Genomic DNA, 24,635 nt, shown 5'->3' with positions numbered 1-24,635 from the left:
TACTTCAACAAATTTACTGTTGGGATATGATACTTTAAATTCAGTGTTTGGCAAAGCAAACCACTTTAGAAACTGCCCAGTGTAATGTCCAGGACTCTGGAATCTCACAATCATTATGTTTTGGTAAAATTATACACTGTAAACTAAGATTGTTTACTTCAACTTTGAAAATATGTCAAATTCCATATAACAAATGGAATGCTATACAATTTGGTAAACTTTGAAATACCTTATTTAGAAAACAAGAATTTTAAAAAGTCAACCAATGAAAAGGGGATAAAATTTGATTAAATGCAATTCAGAAAACACGGATTCTTTCAGTGCCTGCAACCAAAGAGTTTGAAATTCATATTACCAAAACAAAACATTCTGAGAACCATGAACTCATTTTTAGGTGTACTGTTTTTTAATTAGAAAAACTTTAAAAAAAAGTTGGTAATTAAAATTTTTTAAATTATGCTGGACAACAGGTTATGTTCTAAAATTTCTAATTAAAAAGAAAGTATTCTTCCTTTGCAAGACATAATTCAGGAGGACCTCAAAGCAAAACATTTATCATTATTCAAGATATATGCTTATGTTTCACTGGGGAAAATACCATATTTCTTAATAAAGAGATATTCATTCAATCAAATGGCTCTTTCCAAAAGGTAATGTCCTATCACAGTGCAGCCAGGTAGAAAATCAAAGAGCAAAATTCACATGTGGAGAAACACATTTCCTACAGGAAGTCTACTCAAACCCTTAGCACTTGAAAGAATCTCACCGACCAAACACATTTTACAAAAATATAGCTTCACTGTTTCACTAAATGTGAACAAACCGCTATTCTCCAGCGTTTAGAGTAAATGACTGAACAGTCGATGCAAAGGAGGATTACTAAATAAACTGGAAGCCAAGGGGGTCAACAGTCCTCATAAAAATAAGTTAAACTTGAGTCGATCATGGTCTTGGTTGCCCAAGTCTATTGTTCGTCCCATATCTACTTGGTATATGGGTAAAACCAGTCCTGAATTCTTGGGGGGCACCAGCTCCTGGCGTTCCAAGTCCCTGATGAAGCACGTTGTTATAGGCTAAGTGTCCATGAGGAAGGCCCACGCCGTAAGGTCTTGTCTGCGTGTTTAAAAAAAGGAACGGGCTCACATTTTTCCCAGGCGTATTGAAGGAGAATTCTGGAGGAGGGCTGCTGCTGGCTTTGGCTGGGGTGGACGTCACAGGGTTCACGTCCTCGGCCATCTTTAAAGGCGGCATTGGGATGACATGTTGATCTGAGAAGCTCAGCACATTGGCGGCCACAGGCCCAGACACCAGGGCAGGCCTGATCCAGTCATCCTTGAAGATCTGGACGGTGAGAGTGGAGACCAGTGTGTACAGCCTGTTGGTCACATGGGCAAGAACCATCTGTTCATTGGCATCTCGTCGAATCCGTACATGCACTGATCCAGCCTAAGGGACAAAATCACAAGAAAGAGAAGGCTCAGATGGGGGCCGGGGCGAAGAGACAGCAGGGAGGCATTTGCGCTGCAAGCGGCCGACCCAGGCTCCATCCCCGGCGTTCCATACAGTCCTCCGAGCCCTGCCAGGAGTAATTCCTGAGCACAGAGCTAGAAGTAACCCCTGAGTATTGCTGGATTGACCCAAAAACAAAAACAAAGAGAAAGACAAGAGCGAGAAGGCTTAAAGAGATAGGACAGGGTTAGAGAATGAGTATAGCAGGTGAGGCGCTTGCCTTTTACACGGCCAACTGGGGTTCGATCCCTGACACCACTATGGTCCCTGAGCTCTGCCAGGAGTAATTCCTGAGAGGCAGGAGTAAACCAGAAAACAATCTGTCCTCCTCCCCTACCCCCAGAAGGCTCAGAATTTTACTAGTACACATTTCATTAGAAAAGACTGACAATATAGTTGTAACAATGCTTGGTAATTTCTTTAAAAGAAAGATATTGGGGGGGGAGTCTCAGAGATGGTACAGTGATTAAGGTGTTTGCCTTACATATACAGTGTGACCCAGGTTCAATCCTTGCACCCCCTATGGTCCTTCGAGCCTGCCAAGAGTGATCCCTGAATACAGAGCTAGGAGTAAGCTCTGAGCACTTCTTGCGGGGTGGGGGAAGAGGAGGAGGAGGAGGTGGAGGAAGAGAAGGAGAAGAGAAAGAAGAAAGGGGCTGGAGTGATAGCACAGCGGGTAGGGCGTTTGCCTTGCACGCGGCCGACCCGGGTTCAAATCCCAGCATCCCATATGGTCCCCTGAGCACCGCCAGGAGTAATTCCTGAGTGCAGAGCCAGGAGTAACCCCTGTGCATCGCCAGGTGTGACCCAAAAAGCAAAAAAAAAAAGAAAGAAGAAAGAAAAAAAGAAAAAGGAGAATAAGGAAGAAGGAGAGAAAGAGAAGAAGAAAGGAGGAAGGAGTAGGAAGAAGGAGGAGGAGGAGGGAAGAGGAGAGAGGCAGAGGGAGGAGGGAGGAGGAAGAAGGAGGAAGGAGAAAGAGAAGGAGGGGGAGAAGGAGAAATAGTAGTTGTAGTAGTAGTAGCAAACACATGAAAACTATTCAGGGGAAAGAGAAATAGTAGGGCTTAAGGCTCTCCCCTTATATGAAGCTGACCCTGGTTCAAACCATAAACACTACAGTCCCCCGAGCACTGCCAGGGATAACTCCTGAGTGCAGAGTCAGGAGCGGAAGCCAAACAGTAACGGTCTGGTTTTAGTAGTGTTATCTGGGCCACGCCTGATGATACTCAGGGCTCACAACTCGATTTACATTCAGGATCACCCCTGGCAGGGATCAGGAGCGACATGTGTTGCTGAGGTTCGGTGCCAGCGTTCAAACCTGGGTCTGGCCCAGGCAAGGCAAGTGCCCTACCCACTGTACTATCACTCCAGCCATATCAGACAGCTTGAAAGAAAAAGAAGAAAATTTAATTTAATTTAATCAATTAATCTCAACTAGGTTACTGAATTCATTATATCTTTTTAATTGACTCACCATGAGATACAGTTACAAAGCCTACATGATTGGGTTTTAGTCATAAAATGATTGAATACTTATCCCTCTATCAGTGTCCATTTCCCACCACTAACGTCCCCAGTAGCCCTCCCGCCACCCCCACCCATTACATTTTATTTAATTTTAATTTTTTTTTTTTTCTTTTTGGGTCACACCCGGCAATGCACAGGGATCATTCCTGGCTCATGCACTCAGGAATTACCCCTGGTGGTGCTCAGGGGACCATATGGGATGCTGGGATTCAAACCCAGGTCGGCCGCGTGCAAGGGAAACGCCCTACCTGCTGTGCTATCGCTCCAGCCCCGACCCATTACATTTTAGATCATGGGCCAAGGAGACAGGTTAATGTACTCTTTTGACATGTGTCTGCCCATGGTTCAATTCCTAGCACTGCCCAGGTCCCGAGCACAGAGCCAGGATTAGCTTCTAAGCACTGCAGAATTCAGCCTAAGCCAAGCCCCATTTCCTCACATGAAAAGACTTGGGGGGGCCGGAGCGATAGCACAGTGGGTAGGGCGTTTGCCTTGCACACGGCCGATCCGGGTTCGATCCTCGGCATCCCATGTGGTCCCCCAAGCACCGCCAAGAGTAATTCCTGAGTGCAAAGCCAGGAGTCACCCCTGAGCATCGCTGGGTGTGACCCAAAAAGAAAAAAAATAAGACTTGGGAATCAAAATCTTATAAAGAATGAAAATACTGGGCCCAGACGGGTAATACTGTGGGCAGGGTGTTTGCCTTGCACATGTCTGACCCAGGTTCGATTCCCGGCATCCCACAGAGTCCCCCCAAGCACCGCCAGAAGTAATTCCTGAGTGCAGAGCCAGGAATAACCCCTGGGCACTACTGTGTATGGTCCCAAAACAAAAAAAGCAAACATAGAATTTATGAGAATATCTGTTTCAATTTGAAAAATTAAAACATTACTTAAGTAATATACAGAAAACATACCAATGAGCCAAAGCCCAGAGTCCAGAAGTGTTCATTTCGGACTTCCAAAACTCCATCCAAGGTAGACACCTGAGCAGAAGCACAGGAACAGGGTGATTGCACAGCGCCCCCAGCAGTCAGACACACCCAAATCACGCTCAGTAGGCAAACAGTCTGGCTGCACCCAAGGGTGCGCGCAGCAGCCAAAGGCCCAGGCCAGCCCATTTCCACAGTTTGTGCTGACCAAGGCGCTGCCCTCCCTGTTTTTGTCTAACGTTCCTTGTACCCACACTGGGCATCTCTGATTTGAAGTCCAAATGATTTCATTCATTGACTAATCTGTCTTACCTCTCTGATGAGTTTATCCAACTGGCCAATAACGTGGGGTGGTGTTGTCTGGGGGGAAAGAGAAACAGCATACAGATTGCAGGGGTCCAGAGCTTCCACAACTACAGCCCTGAAACAAAGGGTCTGCCCCCACCCTCTGCTTGGTGTGACACTCATCCTCTCGACTTAGGGCCCACAAGTGGGGCAACATCAGGCATCAGTCAGCACTCAGCTTTTATACTTATCCAACCAGCCAAAAGCTCTTTAGGAAAGACACATTTTGTTTGGGGCGTGTATCCCTATTCAACTATTAGCCTGCTGTTACTACTCCCGGAGGTTTTAGAAAAGCCAGGAGGTGAGAGAGAAGGAAGGGCGGGGCCTCCTCACCTCCACCCCTGTGGTCACCTGTGTACCCAGATGCGTGTCTACATGTTCCTAAAGGTTCAAGAACTATTTTGGTGTGGAGTGAGAGTACAGCGCAGAGTAAGGAGTAAATTTTTTTGTTTCTTTATGGGTCAAACCCAGTGATGCTCAGGGGATACTCCTGGCTCATGCACTCAGGAATTACTCCTGGCAGTGCTCGGGGGACCATATGGGATGCTGGGAATCGAACCTGTGTCGGCCTTGTGCAAGGCAAACGCCCTCCCTGCTGTGCTATTGCTCCAGCCCCAAGGAGTAAGCCTTGAGGAAATAATAACCAAAGCACATTTCTTAGGGGGAAAAAAAAAAATCTGAAAAGCATTTTCCGCAGAACATTGAGGAAAAATGTACTTCATTCATGTTTATCTATCAAATACAAAAAAAAACTGCACTATATATGGGGCCAACAGAAGTTTATCTGGTTCTTACTTTACAAATTTCAGAGGCTGCCTAGTCCACTTCTCACCCTGTCACTCCCGAGCCCATTCCCCAGCTCACACTGAGCACTGAGCAGGCCCACTGAGGAGCAGCCGTACCTGGAGTAAGACCTTCCCGCTGTACACGCTCATGGGGTACATGGTGCCGAAGGTCATCAGGGCGATGGCGATGGCGGAGGCCGTGTCCACTGCAAAATAATTACTGCAAGAAAACAACAATGCTCAAGGACAGCTGGAATTCAGGATTCATCACCGAGGCTACAGACTGGCTTCTGTTATTCTCTCTCTGCAGTGCTGGGGACGGGGCCCAGGGCCCCACACACACAAGGCCAATGCTTGGCCACTGAACCCAGCCCCAGCCCAACAGACCTGCTTTATCACAGACGCCTCAGCTGTGGGCCCCAGAAATACTACAGCAAGGCAGGCACTTGCTCTGCACACGACCAACCTGGGCTCGAGATCCAGCACCACATGTGGCCCCCAGTAGTAGATTCCTGAGCACAGAGCCAGGAGTAAGCCCTGAGCACTTCTGGATGTGACCCACCACCAAACAAAAACACCAAAATGTTCTTGCCTAGAAATGAAATGTCTCTGGGGCTGGAGTGATAGCACAGCGGGTAGGGCGTTTGCCTTGCACGCGGCCGACCCGGGTTCGATTCCCAGCATCCCATATGGTCCCCTGAGCACTGCCAGGGGTAATTCCTGAGTGCAGAGCTAGGAGTGACCCCTGTGTATCGCCGGGTGTGACCCACCCCCGCCAAAAAAAAAAAAAAAAGCAGAAATGAAATGTCTCAAAGGAAAATTTAAAAAAGCTATCCAAATTCTTTCTTGCCAAAGTTCAGTGGCAATAACTAATCAATAATTATGTGAGCTGGTATAAAGAGAAATAATGAAAAATAAAACCAAGCATTTTCCTAATTCTGTATTTTTTGTCATTCTTCTTGTTAACTAGAAATATTCACATATATTAATTTGCTGCAATAAATAAAGACCTTGAACTAGGGGTCAGAGAGACAGGACAGCGGTCAAGGCACTTGTCTTGCAGGTGACCGACCCAGGCTCAAATCCTGGCACTGCATATGACACTCAAGCACTGTCACCAAGTGTGATCCCTGAGCACAGAGCCAGGAGTAACCCTGAATATTGCTGGGTGTGGCCCCTCCTCCCACCCATCCCCCAAATCAACTAATAAACAAAAATACCTATCAGTAACTTTTGACAAAGTCCTAACAGATGTCATCAATGATAATATTAGTTCTTCTGTCAACAATTATTTTTTTAGCTACACCCAGAGGTGCTCAGGGCTTACTCCTGGCTCTGGACTTAGGGATCACTCCTTGCGGACTTGGGGACTATATGGGGTGCTGGGGAATTGAACCCACGTTGGCCGCATGCAAGGCAAACATCATACCTGCTCTGATGCCACAACAATAACTTTCTACAAATTACTATTAAAGTTTTTCAAAATTTCCCAGGAATTTCCACAAGTAAAGAGACTTCAGGAATTTGCTATTGTAACACTGTGATTTAAGTATACCACTTGGGTAGTTCAGATTGTTCTATGAGAGACCAAAATGCCAATGTTTACATACTGGGAATAGGATATGGATTAAGACTGAGCTTGTCTTTGAAGGAGGAGATATACATGTGAAATAAGTCCAGAGAAAATGTGGTCGATGTGCCCAGGGCGGTTCAAGGCAGCAAGAAGCCTGGGGGTGGAGGACACCCCAGCAAGGCTGAATACCAAAAGGTGCCAACACCTGAGCTGAGCCTTCAAAGACCAGTGAGACAATGAAAGCAGCAGGTGCCAGGGCAGGAAATCCTGACAGAACAAAGAATCACTGACAGCTAACAACAGTGTCCCTCCCAGGTGGCCCAGCGGAGAGGACCTCGAGGCTCTCAGCGCCAAAAGGTACATGATGGTTTAGAAGGGCTTTATTCTGATAAGCACTGTTTTGTTTTTTTGGGTTTTTTTTTTGGGGGGGGCTTTTTGGGTCACACCTGGCAATGCTCAGGGGTTACTCCTGGCTCTGCACTCAGGAATTACTCCTGGTGGTGCTCAGGGAACCATAAGGGATAATCACCTTTAATTCTTAAAAATAAAGTGTGAAAGGGGGAAGTTGAAAATATATGTCCAGGCCTGTAATTGTGCATGATCATTTGAATGGCTACCTAGCAGGTGACTGGTTGAAGGCGTGCTTTGCATAGAGGGAGCCTGTGTCCAATGCCGGTACCACTGGGAACAACCCCCAAACACAGAACTGGGGGTTGTCCCTGAGCACACCCAGGTGTGGCCCCCAAACAAAAGCCCCAGCAGATATCTAGACAACTAGAGAGTGAGAATGACAATCCCAGCAAGACAGGAGTCGGGGAGGCAGCCCAGAGGCCCAGCACATGCTCTGCATTTGGGGTCCCGAGTCCGATCCCTACGCGGTCCTCCTAGCACCTCCAGGAGTAAACCCTTACTTGGCACCACAAGGTGTGGCCCAAACCCCTCCCCGACACCTCCCTCCCCCAAAGTTTAAGAACATACTCTAATAAACGTCAATATTTAAGAAGTCGGTACAGAGCCATCAGTTACACATGTTAAGTTTAAAGCAACTTAGAAGGCTGGGCTGGGACTATGGCTCGAAGACTGAAGCTCATGCACGGAGGATCCCCGAGTTCTAGCCCAGCAGCAACAGGTGTGACCCCTCGACCACCTTTTCTGAAAGCCTCTATTTCCTCTCTTCCCCCTCTCAGCAACAGCAGTTGGGCTGTAGCCCTCCGCAGTTTCACCCCTCAGGTGGACTGTCGGGAATCTGAAACCTCACCCAGCGTAAATTCTAGGCTGCAGTGAACAACAATGACCTGATCCATAACCCTTAACTTCTCAGATGAAGGCCCTTGAGGCCAGACTGGGCCAGGGTTCAGAAACGCAGTAAGCTTCGGATTTCCCATCTGGCTGATGCCCTGGAGCGGGTGCCCAGCACTGGAAACATGTGCAACAGCAAACAGTACTTACTTAATTTCAATGAGCATATATGTAATGCAGAGAGCAAAGGCTCCAGCAAGATCAATCAAAACAAACGGATTCATCCGGGGAAGAAATATACTGCTGAGTCCTGGAATAATTCCACACAAGCTATGAAAAAACAAATAGCACTTTCATTAGAAGAACTCACAAAATACCGAAGAAAATAAAAGTACATAGGCAAATTCAACTATACACTTTTTAATTTATTTTTTTGCTTTTTGGGCCACACCCAACAATGCTCAGGGGGTCCTCCTGGCTCTGCACTCAGGAATTACTCCTGGTGGGGACCATATGGGATGCCAAGGATTGAACCCTGGTTGGCACAGGTCCGCCGCGTGCAAGGCAAACACCCTACAGCTGTACTATCACTCTGGCCCTGTCAACCATACACTTTAAAGAAAGACCTGAAGGGTTTGGAGAGATAGCACAGTAGGTAAGGTGCCTGCCTTGCAGACCCAGGTTCGATCTTGGGCAGAACATATGGTTTCCTGATCCACCCCAGGAGTGATCACTGAGCAAAGAAAGAGCCACGACTAAGCCGAGTTCCACTGAATGTGGTGGCCCAGAAACAAAAGCAAATCTAGAGCAGGTTTGAGTCCTTGGCACCACAAACAGTATTCCAAACACCAGCAGGGGTGACCCAAGTGTAGGCCAAGAATAGCACCTGAGCTCTGCCCCAAAGCGAAAGCATCTAAAGAGCATCTTATTTGAGACACCATGGTCCCCAGTGCTCTAATAATGATGGGGTGTCACATGTACAATGGCAACACCACGTCCTACACCAGAGTGTTGGTTTCCTCCCACTACTGAATCATAAACACTGTACAGAAGGCAAAGAGGATTCCAGAGAAAGGCTCTCCCTCTTAAAAGTCTTTTGTACGATAAATTAAAAAGGAAGACATGATGAAAGGAAACTATCAATCTGATCTAATTGGGGGATTGCCTCAAAACCTGAGAAAGAATCTGATCTGGCAAAGTCAGGTGTTATCATCGGCATGAAACGATGTAAGTTCCCTGAGGGTGAGCCTTACACAGCCCATTTCAATGATGTGAACCATAAGCCAGAGGGAACACTCTGCATACAGGAGCACCAAGATCAATCCCGGGCAACCCTCTGTTCACTGGGCTCAGACTTGAGAGGACCCCCAAGCACAGCTTGGGCTGGACCCCAAACAAAACCAAACCCATAAGTTATGAATATCATGGAATTCGATAACATTTACCTTCGACTCAGATCTGCAACATGCTCTTGAAGCCAACTTGTAGTAGCAGCTTAAAGAAGAAAATGCTTCAATTATCAATACAGAAGAATACACCACTACCAAATACATGTGCTTTCTTAACTCAGTGATATGGCAGAATACACCACTAATGTGCTTTCTTCAACTTTAAAAATAAATTTAGGGGCCGGAGTGATAGTGCAGTGTCTGCCTTGCTTGTGGCCAATCCAAACTTGATCTCCAGCATCCCATATAGTCCCGAGTGCTGACAAGAGTGATCCATGAGTGCAGAGGCAGAAGTTAGCCCTGAGTATCACCAGCTGTGGCCCAAAAACTGAAGCAGAAAATGCATGAACGGGCATTTTGGAAAATTTGCCCCTTCATGGTCCTGGTACTAACATTCGTGAGCCTGAAAAGATTGCCATCTGCACTGGGTTTAGTGTGTTCATATGCCTTGTTTTCTGTTTTTACCTCCATTCTCCACCAAGCAGTAGTGGAGCATTGGTGAGATTTCAAGCCACTCATTAAAAATGCCAGTATTGGGTCGGGAGTGATAGGATAGCAGGTAAGGCATTTGCTTGCACGCAGCCAACTGGGGTTCAATCCCTGGCACCATACATGGTCAGTCCCCCGAGCCCACCAGAAATCAGTAAGCCATGAGCACTGCCAGGCGTGTCCCCAAAACTAAGTAAATAATAAACAAAAATAATTGAAAAAAAATTTAAATCCCAGTATTTCAGACCACCGATGGGAAAATAAAAAGTAATCAGTATGAATTTGTACATGGTTGAACACAAAAATTTATTTCTAAAGGAATAAACTTTTGCTACTTAAATATATGGTTACCAACTGCCTGAAGGAGGTTTGTTTATTTTTCTTCTTTTTTTGTTTTTTGGCCCATATCTGATGCGATGCTCAGGAGTTACTCATGGCTCTATGCTCAGGGGTCAGTGCTGGTGACACTCAAGGTACAACGAAATGGGATGGCAGGAACTGAACCTCAATCTGCCACATGCAAGGCAAGCACCCGACCTCCTGTCTTACCTCTCAAGCCCCTCATTTCTGCCTTTTAACTGGAGTAAGTTAGTACATTTACAACTAATGTAACAATTGATATGGCTTGATTTCCATACGCCATTTTTCTCTTTGTGCTCTATTGTTCCTTTTTTGTGATTTTTGTTTTTTTTTGTTTTTTGTTTTTTGTTTTTTGGGTCACACCCAGCAATGCTCAGGGGTTACTCTTGGCTTTGCACTCAGGAATTGCTCCTGGCAGTGCTTGGGGGACCATATGGGATGCCGGGGATCGAACCCAGGTCGGCTGCGTGCAAGGCAAACACCCTCCCCGCTGTGCTATCACTCCGGCCCCTTTTTTTTTGTTTTATATTTGTTTTTGGGCTGTTCCTGGAGATGCTCAGGGGTAACTACTCCTGGCTCTGCACTCAGGAATTGCTCCTGGCAGTGCTTAGGGGACCATATGGGATGCCAGGAATCGAACCCAGGTTGGCTGTGTGCAAGGCAAGTGACTTACCCACTGTACTATCTCTCCAGCCCCAGAAAGGTTTTTCATTCATCACAACGTAATTACTAGCAATTAACACATCGACTGTTCTAAATACATGGATCCTTCTACAATGTGGGCAACAAACTTTTCTTTGGTTGGTGATACACCTGAGAGCTCACTCGGATTACGCGCTAGGTGCACCACGTCAGCACACATCATCCCTGTCAGTTCAGCCTGCTGTGAAGTAATATGCTATTGGAAACTAAAGTTTTAGGACCATTTGTTAAGAGAAGACCCAAGAGGCAAAGTGGATTTCTCATTAATGGCAAATGAAAAACATACCTTCAGAGACATAAGCAAAAGGTTTATTCCGGATAGAAAGCATTGTGAACAGGTTGAAAGATAGAGCCACAAAGGTGCCGACCAGTAATCTGCCCCTGAAAAACAACATCGTCATCATTCGCCAGCTTTCCTAGGTACCATCACTCCCAACTTTCAGCAAGAACAGAGACTGAGGGACGGCAAGGCACAGAACTCTGCTTCAGCACTTGGTTAGTTTCGAAGCCAGAATTGGAACTTGGCCATGAGCCCCCCAATTCACATCCTGCTTCCTGTCTCTCCATCGAAGTCAGGACCAGGAAGGACCTCAGCACTACTCACAGCTTCCTCCAGGAAACACATGGCACGAATGTGTAAAAGCACCAATGGGACCTGTTCTCAGTACTGAGCTCAGACTGTCCTGAATTCAACTGATAAGAGTAGGTAAAGTCCACACAACTGCCAACTATATCACAGAGATAACAGTTCCATCTTTCCACACTACTCAAAGAGTCTGGGGTCAAAGTTTAAATTATAGCCAAGCAGAGATGACGGGCTGCGCCTGGAAACAGGTGGCCCCGGGCAGAAAGGCCTCCCCAGGCAGCATGCAGAGAGCAAGGGCTGGGGAAGAGCTAAAGGCGAGAGAAGTGGTCTTGGTACTGGGAGATTTTGTTTTGGAAATATCTGTGAGGAACGTGTTACCCCTCAGGACTCTGATAGCTCAAGCACCTGTTACTCTTTAATTCATTACATTAAATGTTCCATTAAAGCAAAACCGGGGGGTGGGACTGGAGTGGCAGTAAAGAGGGTAAGGCACTTGCCTCGAAGATGGTCAACCTAGTTTCGATACAGAGCACCCCCCATGGTTCCCAGAGCACAGAGAGAGGTGTAAGCCCTGAGTACAGCTAGGTATGGCTCAAAATACAAAAGCAGAAAGGTCATCTGAAGCCAGGACTGTGATTCAAGTGACACAGCGCAAGCTGTGTAACCTCGGCCCTGGGTTCCACCCCGACCACAGCATAGCTCCTGGGTCTCCTGGGCAGCGGGCCCACAACTAGCCCAATGCATAAATAAGGCCAAGTCTTACGTGTGTATCTCAGGCTGCTCCAAGAAGCGTTCTGCACTGAAAGAAAAGAAGAATGCATTAAGCAAGTCATATAAACCTGAACCTATAACCTTATTTTACCTATAAAACCAATCCAGTTTAGTTTGTACATTCTTTAAATATGCTACCAAGTTGATTTTTTAGCAATAAGGAGACTCAGAAAGGATTCTCAAAATGCTATGTTCACCTTTACCAAGTCTGTTTTAATGGGTTTGTATGAAGCCTGAATATATGGCTGACTAAATCTTTTTCATTCACCTCCCTACAAGTGTTAGTAGGGAGTCTAAAAAGGGGTGGAAAGAAGGAAGCTTATGTCCAAAGCACCCAGAAGGTGCTGGCAACATGCTAGCTCCACTCAGCTTAAGAACTGAGAATCTGTCCACAGCCATGTCTTACTGGACATTTCCAAGTTCCCAACAGTGGGAGTGAAAGAACAGTATCACCACACACAAATGTACCTTTCTTTTAATATAAAGAGAGCTCCCAACTGTGCCAAGACTGTTGAGGCAAATACTGCTAGAACTTCTAGTCGTTCAAATCTGAAATAAAAAAATTAAGTAGGTCAGAAAACAGGGTTTCTAGAACACACTTACATTCATTAATGTACTCACCCAAAATACCTATGACCCAAACACTATCAGAACATATGGCAGTTTCTAGACTGATAACAGACAAGAAATTCCAAAAAGAGTACAGATCTGTTCAGGATCCCTTGCCAGGCGCTGGAGCCATTAGTACAGTGGGGAGGGAGCTTGCCTTGCACATGGCCAACCAGGGTTCAATCCCTCGCACCACATACGGTTCCCAAGGCCTGCCAGGAGGGACTCCAGAGTAAAGAGCCAGGAATAAGCCCTGAGCACTGCTGTGTCCTCAAAATAAAACAAAGAACAATAAAAAACCACCTTGTCAAACTCAGGTCTGTGGTGGTTTTTTGTTTTTTGTTTTTTTGCTCTTTGGATCACACTTGGCAATACACAGGAGTTACACCTGGCTCTGCACTCGGGAATTACCCCTGGCGGTGCTCAGGGGACCATATGGGATGCTGGGAATCGAACCCAGGTCTGCTGCATGCAAGGCAAACACCCTACCCGCTGTGCTATCACTCCAGTCCAGGTCTGTGGTTGTTTTTTTTTTTTTTTTTTGCTTTTTGGGTCACAACCCAGTGATGCTCAGGGGTTACTCCTGGCTTTACACTCAGGAATTACTCCTGGCGGTGCTTGGGGGACCATATGGGATGCCGGGGATCAAAGCCGGGTCAGCCGCGTGCAAGGCAAACGCCCTACCCACTGTGCTATCGCTCCGGCCCCCCCAGGTCTGTGGTTTTTATTTTTCTAAAACATCATCATTATTATAACGAGCCATACTAACTGAACAAGTTCTGACACTGGGCAAAAGTATTTAATGTTCTACCTGCATTGAATCTTCCTGGTTCCTATGAGAGTTACTTTATTTATTTAAAAAAAAGAAAAAGAGGGGCTGGAGCAATAGCACCTCGGGTAGGGGCTGGAGCAATAGCACCATGCACTCGGCCCACCCGGGTTCGATTCCCAGCATCCCATATGGTCCCCTGAGCACTGCCAGGAGTGATTCCTGAGTGCAGAGCCAGGTAAAAGCAGCAATGGCACGCTGGCATCAGAGTGCGCTCAAAACTCGGTGGGGGGAAGGCCCAGTGCAGAGCACAGGCACTGCAGGAGACAGGCAAGGGGAAGGGTGAGAGGGGAGTTTACACAGAAAGGCAAAAGGCGACGAGAGCTGGGTAAGAACAGAGCTCCGTGGCTTCTTTTTAAAAATTAAAAACAGAGCTAAAATGCTAAAATATTTAAATTACCAGGACCAAGATTTCTTTTAAAACTACATGAACATACAGGCTGGAGCAATAATACAGCAAGCAAGGTTTTTGCCTTGCATGCAGCCGACCTGGGTTTGATCCCCAGCATCCCAGATGGTTACCCAAATCCTGCCAGGAATAATTCCTGAGCTCAGAACTAGGAGTAACCCCTGAACACTGCCGTTTATGGCCCCAAAACAAAATAAACAAACAAAAAAGACCTTAAATGACCAGGATAATAAGAATCTTAAGAATATACTTGAAGCCAGAGTAATAGCACAGCGGGTAAGGAGCAGGCCCAGATAACAGGCACAAGGCATACATTTTATCAGTGGGCCACATTCCACTCCATAGTGACAATTTTAATAGCAGTAAGGTGGTGAAAAATAAAATAACTTGAACTTACCCAAATGAATACACAGGACTAGGTTTCTTCATCATTACCCAGTAACTTATTAAACACGTCATTAAACTAGGTTAAAAGAAAAATAAACATAGGATTAGAACTAAGCCAGTAGAAAATATACAGAAATTAAAATTTCAGGTTTTCTAAATTGTTGAATGTTACATGCTTCTGCAATAATACTGTCATTCTAATTTAAAATTAACCACAATAAGCATCCTAACCTGTTTTTTTCATTTATTTGTACTTTATTTTTCCTTTTGTCTTGTTTCTTTTAATTTAAATTTTTTGTGATAGCATTAACATATGGATGAACTGAAACTCTGATATGTCATTAAGTCATTAAACAGAACAGAAATGAAGACTTTCTTTATCCAACAAGTTACCTACCCTAAAAGGTTTTTACACTTGAGCATGCAAAAAAAAAAAAAAAAAAACCAACAAAAAAGGACCCCACCAAAACCCAAAAACCAATAAATTATTCTAGACACATACAATTTTACCTTATATAAGCTTTAATCTTCATTAACAGTTAAATACTAATAACATCCTGGGTAAGACCAAATTATGTTTTTTTCCCGAGCATAGCAGATTCCCTCTGTAAGTTTATTGCACTGTGAAATTAAAGTGATGAGGATGATCTGTTTTAGATCACTCAAGTCCACACAGGTCCAAGTCTGGTGGAAAGACATTGTTCGAGCACAAGCCTAAGCATGTGGCAGTGCTGACATGAGAATGAGGTCACGTGGTAGGAAGTCCATGGCTGTTAGCTTTGCATCACCTCCCGCCCAGGATGGCTGCCCTCGCTTCCTTCCCAGGGCACTGCTACAGAGGGACCAGGCATGCTCCGCCAGGGGCACTTCCAGCCCCCTCTGACCCATGCACAAGTGGCCAGACACCAGGATCAAAGGATTGAGAACTGTCCTACTGCTGTTGTGTGAATGGGACATTTTCTTTCATTGTGCTTTTTCACTACTGTTGCTTGTAGATAGGTTTTATATTGATAGCTTTACCTATTTATACCACAAATCTACTTTCCAATGAATGACAAAAATTTCATAAGTTCAGTGCAAAAAACTCCTTATTATCTTCAAAATATTAAGATTTTTTTTAAAAAAACTTACCTAAAAAGATCAAAAATGGTCAAGTAAGTATAGGCAGTTAAAGCTGCAAAGCAACAAGAATAATGACTAAAATGTTACTGAATCCACTGTTAGGAAATATAACACAGGAACACATTATGTAAATATAACATAGGAATATAACCAACCACCAAACACTTCTTGTGAAGTGCCTCCATTACTATACTGATTACAAATCAGATTAACCTCTGACATTGTTACTTTGATTAATACAGGTGGTCCACGTTTGGTGACTCTACCTTTTTGGATTTTTGCTTCCTCAGAACTGAATCCACAGTCTAACATGCAGAGCAATGTGCTTTATCAAGGGTATCAATATTTTTTAGGGGGTTGGGGAGTTTGGGGGCCACACCCAGCTGTGCTCAGGAGTTACTTCTGCCTCTGAACTCAGGGATTACTCCTAGCAGTGCTCAAGGGACCACAAGGGATGTTAGAGATTGAACCAAGATCTGCCATAAGCAAGGCAAGTGCCCTGCCTGCTGCACTATGGCTCCAGTCCCAAGTATATCAATTTTTTAAAGCTCTCTCGTTCTTTCTCTGTTTTGTTTTGGGACTGCAGCTGGCAATGTTTGGAGCTATTCCTGGCTGCATTCTCAGGGGTTGGTCCTGGCGGTGCTCAGAGGACCCATATATGGTGCCAAGGATCAAATCTGAGTCGGTCACATACAAGGCAAATGCCCTACCTGGTGTACTATCTTAAAAATATTTCTCTTAAAATATTTCTAAAGTTAAAAAAAAAAGCTCCTTTAAAATAACAAGTTGCACTCACTTCGAAGTACATATACTAAAATTGGACCGATGTAATCCCATATACTAAATTTTAGAATTCCTGGAGCATGCGGCCACTAATGTGGCCACATGACTTCTCATACTCTATACCACTGATGTACCAAGAGTAGCACACAACATTTGATGGAATTTAACAAACATGTTAGTAATCGCTTACACAAGGGCTTAATTGCTCCAGGATGAAATACAACCTTCACACACTTTTCTCTAAGGAAACTTTATTGGGCCATTCTTAGTGGATTACTCCAAACAAGATTAGTTGTTTTGGTTCTGCTTGGGGGGGGCACGGTTTGGGATTTGGGGTGAAAATGATTCAAAATATGATGGTGGGAAGGTGCAATGATGGTGGGATTGGTATCTGAATGTTAAATGTAAGAAATTATTGTGAACAACTTTATAAAAATAAAATTAAATTAAAAAAAATAAAATAATAGTCTTGGGGTCTTAGAGCCATGGTACAGCGGGTAGGCCATTTGTCTTGCATGCAACCAACCCAGGTTTGATCCCTGGCATCCCATAAGGTCCCCTGAGTCCTCCAGGAGTGATTTCTGAGTACAAAGCCGGAGTAACCCCTGAGCATTGCTGAGTATGGCCCACAAAACAAATAAACAAAAAATACAAATACAGGGGCTGGAGCAATAGTACAGCAGGTAGGACATTTGCCTTGTACATGGCCAACCCGGGTTCAATCCCTGGCATCCCATATGGTCTTCCAAGCACCACCAGGAATAACTCCTGAGTGCAGAGCCAGGAGTTACACCTGAGCATCGCTGGGTGTGACCCAAAAATAAAATAAAATTTAAAAAATACAATAGTATCATTGTATAAAATAAAAATGATAGTCTCAATGACAGGGGAAGAATGTCAGTGGCAGAGAGAGCACAGCAGGTGTGAGAAAAAAAAACAACTAAAAACTGAACAATAGTTTACAGAGCACTTTGCAAATAAATGCTCCTAATTATATTTTTTGAGTTGTATTTTAGAATAGCATAGTCTATGTAATGTTAAGATATGCTTTTACTTTAAATCACAGAAAGAAAGGTGAACGCGATTAATTCCATAAGAGCAAGAGCAGTGCCTTACCTATACTGTTAGTGGAACTGCACCACATGAGAAGGAAACCAGTACATGTTAAGTTTATTACACCAAAAAGCAGGATCTTCCAGGACTGTGAAAGAGAAAAGTGTTATTTGTACAGTGCTTTGACAACCTTCACTATGGATACTTAAGCTCCTATAATTCATACTCTGCTATGGTAAATAATGAGCACAATTACCTTCAAAAAAGCTACCGTACCTACAGTACCACATTTCCTAAATGTAGCAAAAACAATCAGTGGCCAAGTTATTACAAAATTTAAATCTAGATGAATAATTCAAAAATGAAGCTATTCAAGATCAAATAAATTCTGACACACATCTGAAGAGTGAGAAAACACAAATATACTTTGGTATCACTTTAACTCTCTGTATGAACACGTGTGGCCAGATGTAAAGTGATGGTAAATGTGTGTGCAAGGTAAGAGCGCCTCAGATAAATCTTGCCTGTAAGCTTGAAATTACATCAAAATAAAGTATTCACCCCACCCCAAAAAAGCGGGGAGGACAATCAAGTATTTGGCTATTTATCCCCAAGCCTGCATGAAATAGAACTGTGAAAGCTAAAAGGCCCTGTGAGTTGAGGAATTCAGGGTTGGCTTGCTGTTTTTTGATCTGGCCAAGTGGAGGCCACATGCATAATAAAACAGGTCGCTTGATTAAGTAAATTTCACACCTTACTACCAGCAACGCCATAAGCTGTGGAGCACATGTAGTGCCTGAGCATGTGTGGCCCACATCTCCCCTCTTGAGACGTGGGCTTTTACAATTTTGTATCTAATGCTGGGATGTGTGCTGGGGACTCTTCTCCACTCAGGAGAAGCCCATGTTCTCTCTTGAGTGTGTTTCTCTCTCTCACTCCCCTCTCCCCCTCTCAAAACTTCCAAATTAAATCCAAAAGGAAAAAGGAAAAAAAATTGGGTTGCAACAGAACTAGACTTGATTGCTAACACCACCAGTACAAACAAAACAACAAAAAGACATGCAGGCACCAGGCCCAGCAGGCAGTGGCGCCTGGCAAGCACAGGAATGAGGCCTGGCAGGCTGTGGGGCCCCTGGCAACAGCTTCCCCCAGTGAGCACCACAGCAGGAGTGCCTGAGAACCACAGCAGGCTCGTGGGGGGCCCTCTCAGTCACTGCAACAACAAGGGGTAGGGAGTAGAAATGAAAATAAACGCTAAAAGCAAAGGGAAAACTCCTGAGGTCTTTTCCCCTTTTGATCCAGCACATTCCCCACAAAGCGGGGAGACCTGTGCTTCTACGCCAGCAGAGCAGGAGGAACCAGAGACAAGGCAGGGAATGGGCAGCGTGAGAATGACTCGGACAGAGGCTGGACACTGCCCGCAGTCTCTGCTCCAGACTCCACCCCGATGGGCATGAATTTCCTTTACTCCGTGGTCCTTCCAGGTCCAGAGGAGCAGGGCAGAGGCTTCCAAGCCTGCCCATAGAGTCTGTGCTTCGAGTTCCCACAGCCAGTGCTGCCAGAGCATGTCACGGCTGGCCACAGCACGCCCGGGTGTCGGTGAGCATCACCAAGGGGGGGGCAATCCCCTGCGAACATCAGCAACTAATACATGGGAGCACCACGGCCATGAAGCTCGAGCCCTCAAGTGCCTCAGGAGCCTGTGAGCACTGCGGCAAGCCCCGGAGAGCCCCACAGCCCCCAGCTGGTCTCCCAACCCAAGTGCGATGTTCAGGGGTCAGAGAGAGTGCACAGTGGGTAGAACACTTGCCTTGCATATGGCTGACCTGGGTTCAATCCCTGGTACCTCTTGTGGTTCCCCAAACCTCCCTAAGAGTGATCTCTGAGTGGGCAGTTAGGAGGAAGCCCTGAGCACTTCTGGGTATGGCACCCAAAACAAAAAAAGTGTGTTCAGCAGATGCATGCACACACCCCAGGCAGAGCAAAGCTCTGAGTACCATGGCTGGGTGTGCCAGCACCTGAACCCCACGGGCAAGCCCAGGATTGCCCAGCCAAGCACTGACAGGCAGGACAGACAGCAGGGGCCGAGGTACTTGCACATGGCTGGCTCAGTTCGGTCCCGAGCTCTGCATTCGATCCTCCAAGGATCGAATTCGATCCTCCACTCTGGGCTGGGTGCACAGAGCAGCCAGGAGCCGCTCCCGAGCATCACGGGAATGGACCAAACTACACTACCCCAACAATAACAAAGGCTTAAAGAACTTACCCTGCGGTCAGAGGCTACAAGTCCAAATTCTTGTAATAACTTGCTAAAAATTGATCTTTGTGGTTTTCGAAAGAGATGAATTGTCCCCTTTAAACATACAAAAGACATCAAATTCAGTATTTAAGTATCTGCTTCCCATTTCTATGATGTGATACAGTCACTAGCATTTAGAGTGTTGTACAAGTCATGCAAGCTATAATTTACCCGAATAGTCACAGTAACCCTAAGAAGCTAAAACAATGGTTGACAATAGGTCAGTGGCACAGTTAATAACACAGCAGGAGGGGCTGGGACATTGCTCAAAGACAGAGGGCAGTTAGGATAGAGAAGGGACCACTCTGACAACTGATAGATGGAAATGATCACTCTGGATAAGACCTGAGTCCTGAAAGGAGGTAAAGTGATGGTAAAGTAATATGTATGACAACCGTTCAGTAACAGTATTGTAAACCAGAGCGAGAGAGCAAAGGTGAGCAAGAGAGAGTGAGAGAGAATGAGCGAAAGAGAGTAAAAGGGCGAGAGAGCGCGAGAGAGTGAGAGAGCGAGAGCGAGAGAGCGAGCAAGAGAGAGAGAGAGAGAGAGAGAGAGAGAGAGAGAGAGAGAGAGAGAGAGAGAGAGAGAGAGAGAGAAAGAGAGAAAGAGAAGAAAAGGGCCTGCCATAGGCTGGGGCAGAAGGAAACTGGGGACATTGGTGGCAGAAAATGTACACTGGTGAAGGGACAGGTGTTGAAATATCACATAACTGAAACTCAATCATAAACAACTTTGTAACTGTGTATCTCATCGTGATTCAATGAAAAGAAAAATTGAAAAAATATACATATATATAATTGTCATTCCAAAAGCAGAGTAATTGTTTCTAGAGAAAAAAATATTTTTCACAATTTTAGTTAGTTCACATAATAATTTGATTACAAAGTCTCATGTACTTAAATATTAAAACTGCTGCTTTAGGGACCAGAGATTAAGTAGAGTGGGTAGAACGCTTGCCTTGCTCATGCTGACCTGGGTTTTTGATCAAGGGTGATCCCTGAGAGCAGAGTGAGGAGCAAGCCTTGAGAACCACAGGGTGTGGACCAAAAACAAAAACAAGAAAACAAAAAACAAGCAAAGAAACTAACATATCACTCCTCCCCCCTCCCCAAATTCTCAGTTTTCAGATAAATTTCACACTTAGTATCAGCAATGTGACACTTTCAAGATATTTAGTATTGAGTAGGAGGTTAAGAATATTACAATGTTGGGGCTAGAGCAATAGTACAGCGGGTAGGGCATTTGCCTTGCACGCAGCCCACCCGGGTTCAATTTCCAGCATCCCATATGGTCCTCTTAGCACTGCCAGGGGTGACTCCGCAGTGCAGAGCCAGGAGTAATCCCTGTGCATTGCCAGGTGTGACCCAAAAAGAAAAAAAAAAAGAATATTACAATGTTTTGGAGAGAGGGTGCTTGCCTTGCACTTCATCAGATAGGTTCAATCTCTACCACCATATGGTTTCTTGAGCACTACCAAGGGAGATCCCCGAGTGGAGAGCCAGGAATGAGCCCTAAGCACCACCAGTATGACAAAAAAATAATAATAATAAAAATCAAACATGAGTTTTAGACTAACACTCAAATACTCAGTTGTATGTCTTTCCTCTGTCATGAAAAAGTCCTAAATTCTAATGCTTCCATTTTCCTGACTTACTGATACTCCAATCACAAAAATCTAGTACCATAGTTAATTGATTGTGTTTTATAAAGCACACACAGGTCAGAAAGATAGCTCAAAAAGGCTGGAGTGCATACATTTTTGGATGCTCTGGTTTGGGGACCAAACCTAATAATGCTCAGAGGTTACTCCTGGCTGGGGCTGGACAGTACCCTATCAGTAGTGGATAGTACCATCATTTTACAATGGGGACTTTGCCTTACTCACAGCTAACCCAGGTTCTAGGACAGCTGACCTGGGTTCTAGCACAGAGCTACAAGTAACCCCTGAATATCTCTGGGTGTGGCGCAAAAACCAAAAAGTAACTTGCTACTGTCTCTGCACTCAGGAATCACTCCTGGCAGCTCAGGGGACTATATGTGGTGCCAAGGATCTAAATCGGCCGGCCACATGCAAGGTAAGTTCTCTACTGGCTCTACTATCTCACTGGCACAGGACTGCATGCTTTTAATGCTAAAACTCTGGCTTAAATTCCTAGCACAATATGGTGCCCCAAGCACAACTGGGTGCCTCCTCCTAGCACCCTGCCAGAAAGAGACCCAAGCACTGCCAAGTATGGCCCAAGTCCCCTTTACCCCTTGAGAAACTTATGGAAAGTTTCCTCTGCGCAAGGCACTGTACAGGGCTCTGGGAATACCAGGGTGACTATGTAGGTTCTCCTTTTGAAGAACCTAACAGTTCGGGAAGAAATACGTTTAAATGCACTGTTACAGTCTGGTAAAGGTGACCAGACTATTGACAAAGAGCACCATGTTGGGGCTAGAGCGACAGCACAGCAAGTAGGGTTTTTGCCTTGCATGCGGCCAACCCGGGTTCGATTCCCAGCATCCCATATGGTCCCCTGAGCACCGCCAGAGGTAATTCCTGAGTGCAGAGCCAGGAGTGACCCCTGTGCATCACCGGGTGTGACCCAAAAAGAAAAAAAAAAAAAAGAGCACCATGTTATGGGACCAGAAGGTGGTTCAATGGGTAAATCACCTGCCTGGCAAAGCATGAGTCTCTAAATTCAATCTTTGATGCCACTTTATGAGCCGAGCATGACCCTAGCTGCACTGTGGTCCTATGTGCACCAGTATCCCCGTTAAGGGGCGTGGAGCCCCCTGAAAAGATATGCAAGCATTACAGTTAGGAATGTGGCCCTGGGTGGGTCCGAGCACCAGTTCTGCAGCAACCTGCAGGTGCACTACAACCTCAACGTGTGTGTCAGGACTGACAGCCACAGTGCAACTGAGGCGTGTGCAGAGCATCACAGCCAGGCACGCGAGGAACATCAGGGAAATGGGGAGAAGGACCATGGCACCAGGGGAGCACAAAGGAGGCTCCTAGGGGCTGGAGAGATAGCACAGCGGGTAGGGCGTTTGCCTTGCACGCGGCCGACCCGGGTTCAAATCCCAGCATCCCATATGGTCCCGAGCATGACCAGGGGTAATTCCTGAGTGCAGAGCCAGGAGTAACCCCTGTGCATTGCCAGGTGTGACCCAAAAAGCCAAAAAAAAAAAAGGAGGCTCCTAACTGTGTGGAAGAGAGCTGGTCACTGGAATCGTGGTGTGGCCGTGAGGGAGAGAAGCTGCAGACAGGGAGCCTCGGGACAGCAGTTTAGACGTGACGAACTCGAGTCTAAGTTCTTTGAAAGCGGAACCTACACAATCACAGGCCTTGCCAGTGGCCGACCAGGGTCTGATCCCCAACACCACAGATTCCAGGCATGAGCACAAGAGCCAGGAGTCCGCTCTAAGCACCGCTCCGTGTGGCCCCGAACAAAACGAGAGCAAGGAGCTTTTCCCGGGCTGGGGTCGAGGGCCGTGCTGACCAAGGCTCTGAGAGCAGCAGAACAGCAACTTTCTCTTGTTGCTGTGCTGTTGTTGTTGTTGTTGCGGTGTTGTTGTTTCCGGAGCAGCACGGTTTTGGAACTCAGCTCTGCGTCCGCAGAGGACGGCAGCTCCGGGGCTCGCCAACGGCCAACTCTTCTCCACCGTCTGTCTGTGTGGCGGGACGAGCAGGAAGCCCGCGGCGAGTCCGCGAGCCCGACGCTCCGGGGCCGGGTCCTTCACGGAAGCCCCGTCCAGGGCGGCTGAGGGGCTGAGGTGCTGAGGGGCTGAGGCACGGCGCCCTCTCCTCACGTGAGACGCGCCCCCCGGGGTCCGGGGCCGTCGGGTCCGCCCCCCCGCCACCTGCTGCGTCTCCACACGCCGCCGAGGGGCGCTCGCGCCCGGGCTGCCCGCGGGGCGACTCGGCGGGCGACTGTGGGCGCGGCGTCCCCGCCGTGGGGGCTCGCTCAGGCGCGGGGGTCCGCGGGCGGCCGTGCCCGGGCTCTCGGCGGCGCCTTCTCCTCAGGGCAAGCCGGCCGGGGCAGGCGCGCGGTGGCCGGCCCCAGAGCCCGGCCGGGCCCCGCGGGGCGCCCACCGCCTCTCCCCGGGGCTCCGGGACACTCCCCGCAGCGGAGGCGTCCGGGGGCCGCTTCCAGACGAGGGCAGAGAAAGGGAACCACCTCAGCCAGAACCCCGCCGCGCCCCCGGCCAACTCACCATGGTAAGGAGCCGCACAGCTCCTGCCGGAAGACGCTCTGGGGGCGGGGTCCCGAGAGCGGAAGAGGCGGGGCACCCGCGCAAGTCCATTGGCTGCGGGCGCTGCGGGAGCGGAAGTGCGTCACTGAGCTCCTGATCCCGCCTCCCAGTTTCCGGATACTACGGACGGTGGCTAGCGCGGCTTCCTGCAGCCTTCCAGGGGCTGTGCGGGTGAATGGGTGATGGGGGCTCCTTTGAGGGGCGTGGGAGATTATTTGTAAAGTGGGTAAATGTCTCATGAGTCCCTAGCGCTGGTAGCCACACTGCGTGGTTCAGTGTTTGCCGCAGCCTGTGAGGTAGATGACATTTCCGCCTTACCAGGAGGAAACATTGAGAGACTTCAAGGGGTGCCATACACAGCCTTGGAACTCGAACGCAGACCGGGTTGGTGCCCAGTACTGGCTTCAGCTTCCAGAAACACTTTGTAAATTTTTTTATCTTTGTAAGCTTGTTCACAATAGTTTATTAAACATTCAGTATTTCAACACCAATCCCACCTCCATTGCACCTTTCCACCACCATTATTTCTAATTTTACCACCACCACCCAAGCCTGCCTCCAATGTAGATCCTAAATGACTTATTTTTTTTGTTGTTGCCTGTTAATCTGCTAAAAATGATTCAGAAAAGTGTCCTTA

General features: G+C 46.7%; 1 protein-coding gene across 4 annotated transcripts; it reads right to left on the bottom strand.

Moving 5' to 3' along the window:
- Positions 1-384: 384 nt before the first annotated feature.
- On the bottom strand, positions 385-24,007 carry SLC30A6 (solute carrier family 30 member 6). 4 transcript variants are annotated; one of them, XM_055121467.1, is made up of 14 exons: positions 23,960-24,007; positions 19,724-19,810; positions 17,521-17,605; positions 15,631-15,673; positions 14,510-14,575; positions 12,734-12,814; positions 12,258-12,293; positions 11,195-11,289; positions 9,355-9,403; positions 8,120-8,239; positions 5,215-5,317; positions 4,280-4,327; positions 3,953-4,021; positions 385-1,446 (listed from the first exon to the last, which is right to left on the bottom strand). In XM_055121467.1, the coding sequence occupies exons 1-14, from the start codon at positions 23,960-23,962 to the stop codon at positions 943-945; spliced, it is 1,389 nt and encodes a 462-aa protein (XP_054977442.1). In that variant the 5' UTR covers positions 23,963-24,007; the 3' UTR covers positions 385-942. The 4 variants fall into 4 exon arrangements, with proteins under 4 accessions (XP_054977442.1, XP_054977441.1, XP_054977443.1 ...); XM_055121466.1 differs by lacking the exon at positions 23,960-24,007 and adding an exon at positions 23,078-23,111; XM_055121468.1 differs by lacking the exon at positions 23,960-24,007 and adding an exon at positions 22,948-22,966.
- Positions 24,008-24,635: the final 628 nt, after the last annotated feature.

The sequence above is a fragment of the Sorex araneus genome, chromosome X, assembly GCF_027595985.1.
Source record: "Sorex araneus isolate mSorAra2 chromosome X, mSorAra2.pri, whole genome shotgun sequence".
Lineage (NCBI taxonomy): Eukaryota > Metazoa > Chordata > Mammalia > Eulipotyphla > Soricidae > Sorex > Sorex araneus.
The sequence above is the reverse complement of the archived record's forward strand: the minus strand, read 5'-3'. Positions and strand labels throughout refer to the sequence as shown.

Excerpts from the sequence above, each read along its gene's own strand:
- SLC30A6 (XM_055121467.1), bottom strand. Across the intron at positions 12,815-14,509 it reads AGTCCTGTGTATTCATTTGG|ATTTGAACGACTAGAAGTTC; the intron begins GTAAGTTCAAGT and ends TTTTTATTTCAG. Across the intron at positions 1,447-3,952 it reads CTCTGGGCTTTGGCTCATTG|GCTGGATCAGTGCATGTACG; the intron begins GTATGTTTTCTG and ends TTTGTCCCTTAG.